Consider the following 11,776-nt stretch of genomic DNA (forward strand, 5'->3'; position numbering starts at 1 on the left):
GTAGGGCGCTGGCCCCATATGCCCGAGGTGGTGGGTTCAAACCCAGTCCCGGCCAAAAACTTCAAAAAAAAAAAAAAATTCCACCATCTTAACTTTCCCAAAACCACTCTCCTGGAGCACACATCTCCACCCTAGCAGAGAATGGCCTCAAGGCCTGCAGCCTGCTGCCAAGGCAGCTGTGGGGGAAAAGGGGATACTCAACAAGCTGGGCTTCAGAATATTAAAGTGATAGGTCTCACGTTTTGCACTCGAAGCCAGGAACTTTCTTCTGATCAGTATCTCCTATTACTGTCCTCTCTTTGTCTATTCTCTGCAATCCTATTCCTAATTTAATTTCGAATGTACTTACAACTAATAATTGAATATTGGTTACAAGCTATAAAATCATTATTACTAGTAATGCAAGCACATTAAGATATGACTCTTGCCGTAAGTATTCCCACATGGGCTCAGGAACACAGCCAGCTGCCCAAGTGACACCTGGAAATGGGCAGGTTTCTATAGTCAGGAGCCTGGGGCAGGTAGGGCTGGCCCTGGCCCCTCATGTAGGCTTCCAGGGACTAAGCCCACCAAGGCTCTCAGCAGGAGGGCTGTGGCCATGTTCCCCACCAATGGCCGGGATGGGGATAGAAAATGAGTACCTATGGAGATGAGGATGGGCTTGAGGGGACAATGGGGGAGCTTAGGTGCTCAGTTCGCCTGCGCCGTGCTCACCTGCTGCCTAGGTTCACTCCCAGCTTCTCTGCAGCAGCCAGCTCTGCACCTTACACTTCTCAAGAGAGAAGAAGGTGCCAGTGCATGCTACTTTAACAAATTAAAACAGAAGATTATGTTCCTGAAAGTTCGGGCACATTATACATAGGAGTTGATTATACATGGCAAAATAGGTAATGAACATTTAACTTTAAGGAAAAAAAATTCAGTTCTATGAAACATTGTTACCTTTTGTATCTCAATGAAGTGATCATAAACATTTTAACTGAATAATTACTGTGTTTAACACAGGGCATAAAATATACTGTTTTTCACATAAGCACTAGTGTACTTTTCAATATTATTGTAGAAAAAGCACACAACATATTATATATGAGAATTTCTTCATAATTACATGAAGACTTTATTCAGCAATACTTCTACTGAACTTGTGTTTATAGAACAAGGTATTTTTAATTCTCAATGACTGAAGACCATAGTCTTATTAAGCAATATATGATGGAAACAAGGGGAATAGTAAGGTGATTTAGAATGTTACAAAAGGTATTTTCAAAAATAATTACAATACTAGTAAAAGATAGTGTTTACAAGAATTTAGCATGTCAGGAATGGAATTTGCAGTTTATTGTTCACAAAACTATACATAAAAACAAACAAGTAATTTTGCAGAATATGTGGCAAGTCTTTTCTTTTTCTCTACAAAATTATCTTGATATAGAGAACATTTTAGAACAATGTCATTTATTATCCTCTTCAAAAGCAATATTTACTCAGTTGAATTTTATGTACCTTGGAAAAAATGTATTAAGTAAAATCAATTACATAGAATTAAAATGCATTCTAAGCATACAGCTATACATTTTATGAAATTTTATTACAAAAATACTTACAAAAAGCTTTCACTTCATACAGTGTTACATTTTCTTAAAAACAGCCATTAGCAACATTTAAACATTATCCTAGAAATTGCCTTATAAAATGTAAAAAGTAAAATGTTAACTGCTGCCTAATGTGTGAAACCATTTCATTTAATTATTTCAGTGTGACATGTTGTGAGAAGTAAATTACCTAAAAAAGTGAATTTCTTTTTTTTTTTTTGTAGAGACAGAGTCTCACTTTACTGCCCTCGGTAGAGTGCCGTGGCGTCACACAGCTCACAGCAACCTCCAGCTCTTGGGCTTATGTGATTCTCTTGCCTCAGCCTCCAGAGCAGCTGGGACTACAGGCGCCCACCACAATGCCCGGCTATTTTTTTTTTTGTTGCAGTTTGGCCGGGGCTGGGTTTGAATCCACCACCCTCAGCATATGGGGCTGGCGCCCTACTCACTGAGCCACAGGCGCTGCCAAGAAGTGAATTTCTTAAAACAGACTTTTTTCTGTTCTTAAAATGCATTGTATATCTTTGATTTCACACCTGACTGTGATTGTTCTATGCTTACATGTTTATGTAGATGGATTATATACCATCATTGTGTTTGGCAACTGTGGTCATCAAAATATTTCTAGGTTTTTACCAATTATTGTTTATTATCATTGCTTTGATTGAGAAAAAGGATTGAGAAAAAAACAATCCTGTTACAAATTATTCTTGACATTCAAATTCTTAAATTTTGTCTTTCCTCAAGTTTAATATTTGTACCATTAAAGAGCAAATTCTGGGTGGCGCCTGTGGCTCAGTCTGGCGCCACCCTCAGTATATGGGCGCCAGCTCCATATACTGAGGGTGGCGGGTTCAAACCCAGCCCCAGCCAAACTGCAACCAAAAAATAGCCGGGCATTGTGGCGGGCGCCTGTAGTCCCAGCTACTCGGGAGGCTGAGGCAGGAGAATTGCTTAAGCCCAGGAGTTGGAGGTTGCTGTGAGCTGTGTGACCCCACGGTACTCTACCGAGGGCAATAAAGTGAAACTCTGTCTCTACAAAATAAATAAATAAATAAATAAAGAGCTAATTGTTAAAATTGTATGTCTTATAATTTTCAATGAAAATACCTTGATAAAAATATTCAGTCCATTCGTGCTAATAATGGGTGCTATGGAATACAAAAGTCTATATGTTTTCAAACTTGTCTTTGCGAATTTCCTTTTTCTAGCCTTTTCAAGGATAATCGTAGGTATAGTAAAAGCCACAGTACATCCTTGATAAATTGCACAATATTATTCTCGCTAAAACAAATAAAATTCAGACTCAATTTCTTTTTCTTTTTTTTTTATTGTTGGGGATTCATTGAGGGTACAATAAGCCAGTTTACATTGATTGCAATTGTTAGGTAATGTCCCTCTTGCAATCATGTCTTGCCCCCATAAAGTGTGACACACACCAAGGCCCCACCCCCCTCCCTCCGTCCCTGGTGGGACTGCAAACTAGTACAACCTTTCTGGAAGGAAGTATGGAGAAACCTCAAAGTACTCAAGCTAGACCTCCCATTTGATCCTGCAATCCCATTACTGGGCATCTACCCAGAAGGAAAAAAATCCTTTTATCATAGGACACTTGTACTAGACTGTTTACTGCAGCTCAATTTACAATCGCCAAAATGTGGAAATAGCCTAAATGCCCACCAACCCAGGAATGGATTAACAAACTGTGGTATATGTATACCATGGAATACTATTCAGCTATTAAAAAAAATGGAGACTTTACATCCTTCATATTAACCCGGATGGAAGTGGAAGACATTATTCTTAGTAAAGCATCACAAGAATGGAGAAGCATGAATCCTATGTACTCAATTTTGATATGAGGACAATTAAGGAAAAGCAGACTCAATTTCTTAACATGAAGCAACACTACAACAGACTTTGAGTAATTTTTAGGTGTTATGCCAATTTGAAAGCTGAGGGTCACTGATTATATAGCTAGATGTTACTAATTACAAAACCTTCCAATGGTAATTAAAAATCTATTATAATTAACAATAAAATGTTAACAGGAGTCAGTTATCTCAGTAATTGGAGCACTTTACATAAATTAGCACATTATACTTTGCATTACCAGTCTAAAAAGACAAGAAATCATCTTGTGGTAAGGTACTACTATTGTATTTACAAAGGAAAAGTGAATTGGAGAAATAATGCAGGTATCTGAATAATTTAATGCCTGTGTTCGTAAACTGATATATTCAGATATTTAAGATACTTTTAAAAATATATACACATTTATATAAATTTCAAATTTTATTTTATGCATATAATAAAAGCTTCTATTTGCGATTTGTTTAAATTGGTACGTATCTTTGCTTCATCATAAGGCCTACGCTTGCATTTACTTCTCCTTTATCAGTACTTTCAACCAGTTTCTAGGGCCACACATCTGTTAATGTGGGTAAAGTCCTTTGAAACGTATAACTGAAATAAAAGGATGATTTTGCTGTAACAATACAGAAATATTGCTGTAAAATACTTTCTCTATGAGATAGCATTGACTGTCAAAGAGAACTTACATGAAATGGTTATAAACAGACAAGAAAGACTTTGTCACGACTACTGTGACAGGCGAGAAAGAGGAAGCTCAACTGCCCTGAAACAAAAGGCAAGAGAGTTTTAAGCACTGAGGTGAGAGAAGGAAGGCTACTTGAGCATACTGGGGGAAGGTTGGCACTCTGTGTTTGCCAGTGGTACTTATTAGAATTGAACTCCGACCCTCCCATGGAGACTGGGATATAAGGGCCTCATCTTTCTTGATGATTTTTTTTTTTTTTTATTTTACAGGGATTACTTTCAGGCCTTTCAGAAAGACAAGACTCGGTTGTAAAACTGGGAAAAAGATTTGCTTCTCAAAGGAGCAGGGAAAGAAGGTATAGTTACAAATTGTCTAAAGTGACTTCTCAAGTTTCGTCAAATTAAGGGGCATGCTAAGGCCTTCTTGTTAGCTCTGAACACAGCATAACTTTTTCTAGCTTCATATGTGTTTTTCTCTAACAATAGGAGACTATAGGCTTCTTACCTCAGTGTGAACAAGGCATCATCTAGTGTTATACACAAACTTTAATTTATTGACAATTATGGTAGTATATGGCATTTCTTAAGGAAGAAAGTAATTAAATTAATAAATTAAATGCTGTTTTAAAAATAAATAGAGAAAAATTAACCATAAAAATCCATGTATATTGATATAAAGAGGATTTTTCCTCCTCTGTTTTCCATTTTTTTCCAAGATTAGGACACATGTAAAGAAAAATAATTTGGCAGTTTCTGAAATAATATAAGATAGTCTATAGAACTTAACTTCCATAATTGTTTTCCTAAACAGTAAAGGTAAAAACAAAAATACCTACTTTATAAAAAAGAAACATTTCAATAGAAAATCTGTGCAAGACTATATTTTGCATAAATTATCAAGGTTGATTTTCTACTTTGAATAAATTTAATGCCTCTATAATTGATTAGTTCAGTAGGTCACTTGTGATGTAATCTTGTTGATAAAAATATGAATAACATCTATCATTTCAATAATATGTAAACATAGAGGTCTTTAATCAACATTGTCTTTAAAAGTCCATGAAGAAATATTTAAAATCAACCTAAGCCTGGAAGAAGAACTGTGAACCTTTACTAGGTGAACAGTCACAGAGATAATCTATTTAAAAGTCATAATCCAGATCATTTTTGATTTATGTTAAATCAAGCCCGTTCCCATTCTTTTTCCGAAATTATTCCGGAAATGAAATAACATGATGTTCACTTAGGCATAGCAAAAAAATATGGTTGAGACACTGTAACTGCCTATTGTGAAGGAAGGTCAGATAGACAAATAAATACAAAGTTGTTAGAAAAGGAGAAAACAACAGTAAAAAAAGAAAATACGCTACAACATTTCAATAGATACTTCATTTAGATATTAGGAGTTTGCCAGAACAAATGGATACTTACGATATTTATAAACAGGTTTAAATGTAATACTGTCGCCAAAGTCATTTGCTAAAATTATGGTGGAGGTTGACTAGATTTATGTGAGGAAAATTTTTCAATATTTTGTGTGTTGAAAAATCAGGAAAAGAGTCAAATATACATCACTGCTTATAAGAGAATAGAATTATTTCATAATATACAAATTTTATTTCAGGGAACTTTCCCACGCTACACATTCTAAATTGATATTTTATACATAGCAACTTAGTGCTTTCAAATAGTAACAGCAAAGTGTATTGATTCTTCTATAACTAATTATTGTCCTTGATCATAGAAAAAGAACATGTTATAATAATGGTTTAGAATTAGGTGGTCTCTTTTAAAGAAAAGTTTACCCAGTGTTGGTGATGAGCTACCAACACTGGCCTGAAATGATTTAGCACTTACTGACTGAACTCGACTCCACTTCACTGTATCATGTAACTAAAGGATTTCAAACATTTGTGGAATTCACTATACATGTAAGAACAATTCAGAAAATTTAACTAAAATAATTAAGTAAGACTCCAGTTGCAGTCCTTTCTCAAGCACCCCTTTCATAAGCATCTTTATATAAAATAAAACATTTATAAAATTATTTCTGCAACATTAAACTGATGACTCTAGAGATTAGGAACACAGTTAAAACAAGAGATTTCCTAATTGCGCTGAGTATTAGAATCACCTGAGGAACTTTTAAAATTCCCAGTACTAAGATTACATTCAATGCCAATTAAATACGATTTCTGGGTATGAAAGTGAGTTTTCAGTATTTTTTAAATACCCCCAAATGGATTAAATATGTAGTAAAGCCCATAAACTACCTTGCTTTGCACTGAAATAAATAATCAGACTTCTAAAACATCTCACATCTAATGATAATGCATTTGAATGTTATGACATGCAGATTCTCTGAAGCATGAAGTGTAAGCTGGAGGCAAATGAACATGAAAGTTACTAAGGATTTTGAGAAAATAAATGAGATGGATTGAAAGTTCACTTTAATTTTGAGTTCTCGATAATTTATTTTATTTTGTACATTTTTAGGCTTGCACTCAGTGCCTAAAGACTTTGCGTTTTGACTTCGTTACAGTCCATCCAGAGTCTCCTCCAATCCCTTTTCCTTTTATAGATAAAATCAGTTAGTAACAGCGCATGGAACTGCATCGTGCTGTTGTGATTTTTGTCTTGTTAAATAAAGCTTCACTTAGTAATGCAGTGAATCTGGATGCTAGGCTTGACACATTATAAAACTTGAGAAGAATTTAAAAATAATCAGCCTGATTATGCTTTAAGACAATAAATTCTATAACGACCTAGTTTTCAGAACTTTGCCTTTCAAATTTACTACCCACAAAAATAGAATCAAAGTGATCTGTTTGGAACACCTGTTTAAGAATTAATAAAAACTATAGTCCAAAGGCAAGGGACTTAATTCCTCAAATCTCTGGTAATTAGGAAGCTTGATTACCTAATGTGTATCTTAACTCTCTAGTCTGAAGATATCTTTCATCTTATTGAAATCAGTATTTAAACCTCCTATGAGCGTCACTGAATGGTGTTTTAGGATTGTGTTGGTGTATTGATTTATATATATTTATCAGCACAAGTTAATTGCTAATACTAAAATATCACTTTTTAACCTAAATATTGGCTTATTTATGGGGGTCTATAAGGTGCGAGTGGTAGGGAGAGGACTGCTATGCTGTTCCGCTCTGTCATTTAGACCTTCTTCTTCCATCCTGTGGCTTCTCCATCTGTCAGGAGTGTGCTGTCATCCTCTGGCTCCTTTGCTCTCAGCTTTGAGGTAAAGAAACAGGATAGATGAAGGATGATTAGAAGTTTAACCTGCAGCCATTTCTGATGTGTCAAGTTTCTGGAACATTGATTTTGGAATTCCCAGCCTTCAGAATGGTAAGGAATGAAATTATGTTTTTAGTTGCCCTGTCTCCAGTAATTTGTTGCAGCAGCCTGAGAAGACTAAGGTAGTCACAGATCCCTCTACCGGCTTCCTACTGCTCAGAACTCAAAAGAATGAGGAAGGAAAGGAAGTGAAATGTGGATTTCTGTCCTCCTGCTAAACAAATATATTTTTGTTCCATTTATTTTATCTATGGAATAGACAGAAAATATCTAAGAAAAACAATACAGAATCCAAAATCTCCGGGCAATCCAGCATATTATCCATTGTTCTCTTCGTTTGTTTGCTCTGCCCTGGGAGGTTTCTTCTTGTTCATTTCTTTAGTGAGGATTTTGATCCTGCATAGCTTTAGCAGCAAAATTCCCATACAAACAACCTTGAGAATACAAAAGTTGAATTACAGTTTAAACAATGCAGGCAATAAAATTTCCTAAAGTATTCATAAGCTCCATGTACCTGATAGTAACCATATTCAAAATACTATCTTAGCAATATTTACTATTTTGCTTTCTCACCTCCAGGTCCCTCTGTCTCAACTTAATGGCATACATGGTGACAATCAAATATTATTAGATGTGATAGCCTAACCCTTAAACTATAACTGTTCCAGATCAGTTACTTTAAGTGTAAATCTTACTAAGTCTTTAAAACTCAAGAATTTTTTTTTTATTATATCATAGCTGTGTACGTTAATGCAGTCGTGGGGTTCAATGTGATGGTTTTATATACAATTTGAAATATTTTCATCAAACTGGTTAACATAGCCTTCCTGACATTTTCTTAGTTATTGTGTTAAGACATTTATATTCTACATTTACTAAGTTTCACATGTACCCTTGTAAGATGCACCTAGGTGTGGTCCTGCCAATTACCCTCCCTCCACTCATCCTCCCTCCTCTCCTCCCCTCCCTTTCCCCTTTCTCCATATTCTTGGTCTATAATTCAGTTATAGCTTTCCTATGAAAGCTATAAATTAGTTTCATAGTAGGGATGAGTACATTATGCAACATAAAAGAAAGATGGAGACTTTACCTCTTTCATGTTTACATGGGTGGAGCTGGAACATATTCTTCTTAGCAAAGTATCTCAAGAATAGAAGAAAAAGTATCTAAGAATTTTTAGAATTTTTAGATTTCTTTTTAAAAAATTCTGTTTGAGGGGAAGGTGGGAGAGGAGAAGCCGGAAAAGTCGCAGCGAGCTGGAGCCGCCGGAGTAATGGAGGGGAAAGTACCAGTCGCAGCGCTGAGAAGAGATCAGCTGAAGAAGAAGCTGCAGACCTCCCAGCCAAGCCCACAAACATCTCCAAGTTTGGATTTGCCATAGGTAGTCAGATGACAAAGAAAGCATCAGCTATAGCCATCAAACTTGGATCAAGTAAGCCTAAAGAAACCGTTCCAACTCTTGCTCCAAAAACACTGTCAGTAGCAGCGGCTTTTAGTGAAGATGAAGATAGCGAACCAGAAGAAATGCCTCCAGAAGCAAAGATGAGAATGAAGAATATTGGAAGGGATACACCAACATCAGCTGGACCAGACTCATTCAATAAAGGAAAGCATGGGTTTTCTGATAACCAGAAGCTATGGGAACGAAATATAAAATCTCATCTTGGAAATGTCCATGACCAAGACAATTAAATGATGTGTTTGAAATTGGGGTGTGGGGTGGGTGTAAAGTTAAAAGGAACAGTTTCCTTTTTTAAAGAATGGTATAAGACTATCTTTGGAGCCGCCTTTTTTTTTCTCTTTTTTAAAGATTGAGTGGTACACTAATAAATGAGAGTTTGAAATTAGAGGTAATTTATGTTTTATATACAGATTTCAAGACCTTTGCTAATTTTGTAGTTTCATGTGATTAGTTTCCAAAGGTTACGGATAATAAAGAAATCAGAAATGGTACCTTTTTAAGAATTGCATATTTTTTTAGACACAACTATTAGCACATTGAGAGGGAAGCAAAAGTTATTGTCTATTTAAAACTGCAAGCAATTACTCTCTTAACTCCCTCATCACCTAAACTGTCTGGCTCCCAGGAACAGCCTTATAGAGGGAGCATTGTATTGGGAGGGAAATGTTACTGAACTATTGACTGAAAGTAAATTTAGATAAAATTAAAATACAGGTTTAAAAAAAAAAATTCTGTTTGAAGTCTGTGCAAGTGGGCTTTCCAGAGTAAAAAAGCTCATATTTCTAATTTTGTTCTATGCTTTTTCATTGAATGTTGCCAATTCACCTTTTCTAAACTTATCTTTTTTAGGTGTTGCATCACCAAGTGTAGCCAATAGTCATATTCAACAGGCACCTAAAAATAGGTCCCAGTAGATATATGGTCTCCCTTCTACTGTTTTACTAAGTGTTTGATACTGAATAATACAGGCATATAAGTGTCTACCCTGGGATATCTTACCATCCATCTTCTGCATGACAAGCCAGTCATTACACTTTGGAAGTCTCAGTTGCAAAAGGAGTCTACTTCAAACGATTAATATCTTTGTTAGACATAGTAAATCTCACTAACCTTTGAAACAAACAACCTCAGAACATTGGGCACTAGTTTCTTTCCTACTCACATCTCTGAGTATTGATGGTGATAGGAGGGAATTGGGAAGTCAGGCCTCTTCTCCCTGTGGTAAGTCAGACACTCTGACCTCTTCTAAATAACACTGTTATCAGCTCAGGCTTAGAGACCTCTCCTGGAGGCAGTGGCAGAGAGAAAGAGTGGACATCACTCTCAGATGAGGGGAACATCACTTCCACCCACAATCAGTCACAGGGCTTCCTCTAATTTCAACAGGGTTGCAAAATGATATCCATTGCTATTTCAGGGAAGAAGTAAAACAAATACTGTTCAGTTTAATATTGTCTCTCTCAATTATCATCTATTTGAGTGATGGTTTCATCTAAAGATAAAGTAATATACAAATAGATCTATTTTCTTTAATTTACTCATTAAAGAAACTATGCATACCCTATATTTACATTGGCATGAACCTAGATTTAACAAAATATAGATACAATACGGGATAAAACAGATAATAGGTAAGATACAGGATGCCTAGTTAAATCTGTATTTCAGATAAAAATATAATTTTTAGTATAATTATTTCCAAATTAATTATTGAAATTTTTCTTTGTCTGGGCCAAACTTATATGAAAAAAATCACTGCTTATCTTAAATTTAAAATATAGTGGGTGCCTGACTTTTTTTTCTTTTTTTTTGAGACAGGGTCTTACTTTGTCGCCCTTGGTAGAGTGCTATGGTATCACAGCTCACAGCAACCTCAAATTCTTGGGCTTAAGCGATTCTCTTGCCTCAGCCTCCCAAGTAGCTGGGACTACAGGTGCCCACCACAACACCTGGCTATTTTTTTGTTATTGTTGTCATTGCTATTTTAGCAGCTGGCCAGGTTCGAACCCACCAGCCCCAGTACATGTGGCTAACACCCTAACCACTGAGCATGGGCACCAAGCCATTTTTATTTGACATTTTTCTGCTAAATCAGGCAATCCTAGCCTAAACTCTTTAGTTCTTATTATTATAAGGCATGCTCAATGATATCAACATGAATGATGGAAAATATAAAAATTACATGTTTTTTTCGATTGCTTTTAAGCCAACAAACACTGCTTCAAGCCAAAATATAAAATCTTGACCAGAGTCTGCTATTTAAATCTAGAAGCTGTGTTTATAACTAGACTTCAGTATCGTATGAGATTTGATGTTTTAATTAAATTTCAGTACACTTTAAAATAATATTGTGATACTTTGATTTTATATCAGTATATATTCTGCTTTGTTAGAAGGAAAAGTTGCAGAGAACTGCAAATTATCAAGCTTAACATAAATTAAGAAGCACTGGCACCTTCATTGATCTTCAAACCAAAAGCTGCCCATAAAGTGGTGCTGCGGAGATTGGACAGCTCTTGCATGCTTTCTCAGTGATTTTTATATTTTAATAAGACTGTTCATTATAGTTAGCTTCTGGTGTTGGAGCCATTAGATATTTATGGGAAATAGCATATCATTATCTCTGTTGCATTCTGAGCCGTTTGGGATGCTTTTAATTTAGGGTGATTTTTTTTCTTGTCTCAATTTTACACACACTAGTGCCTATGTGCCTTTTCAGCTTATTTCTGTCTTCAGGTTCTTTGATCCTATATTTCAACTTTATTGTGTTAAAGTGGCTGATGAACAGTGTAGCTGACTGCTAGACAGGAGTAGCCTCAAAGTCAGTTAATTCAAAAATTTACTATCTTGA

At 35.6% G+C, this 11,776-nt stretch overlaps 1 protein-coding gene across 1 annotated transcript; it reads left to right on the forward strand.

The window, feature by feature from the left end:
* The first annotated feature begins 443 nt into the window (after nt 1-443).
* LOC128598310 (PEST proteolytic signal-containing nuclear protein-like) lies at nt 444-9,629 on the forward strand. The gene is made up of 3 exons (XM_053608695.1): nt 444-521; nt 6,648-6,741; nt 8,680-9,629. Exons 1-3 carry the CDS (start codon nt 444-446, stop codon nt 9,153-9,155), a joined length of 648 nt encoding a protein of 215 aa, XP_053464670.1. The 3' UTR covers nt 9,156-9,629.
* Nucleotides 9,630-11,776: the final 2,147 nt, after the last annotated feature.

This window comes from Nycticebus coucang, chromosome 11 (assembly GCF_027406575.1).
Source record: "Nycticebus coucang isolate mNycCou1 chromosome 11, mNycCou1.pri, whole genome shotgun sequence".
Classification (NCBI taxonomy): Eukaryota; Metazoa; Chordata; class Mammalia; order Primates; family Lorisidae; genus Nycticebus; species Nycticebus coucang.

Excerpts from the sequence above, each read along its gene's own strand:
- LOC128598310 (XM_053608695.1), top strand. The coding sequence starts at position 444 with ATGGGCTCAGGAACACAGCCAGCTGCCCAAGTGACACCTGGAAATGGG. Across the intron at positions 522-6,647 it reads TAGTCAGGAGCCTGGGGCAG|GCTTGCACTCAGTGCCTAAA; the intron begins GTAGGGCTGGCC and ends GTACATTTTTAG. Across the intron at positions 6,742-8,679 it reads TCCTTTTATAGATAAAATCA|GGGAAGGTGGGAGAGGAGAA; the intron begins GTTAGTAACAGC and ends ATTCTGTTTGAG.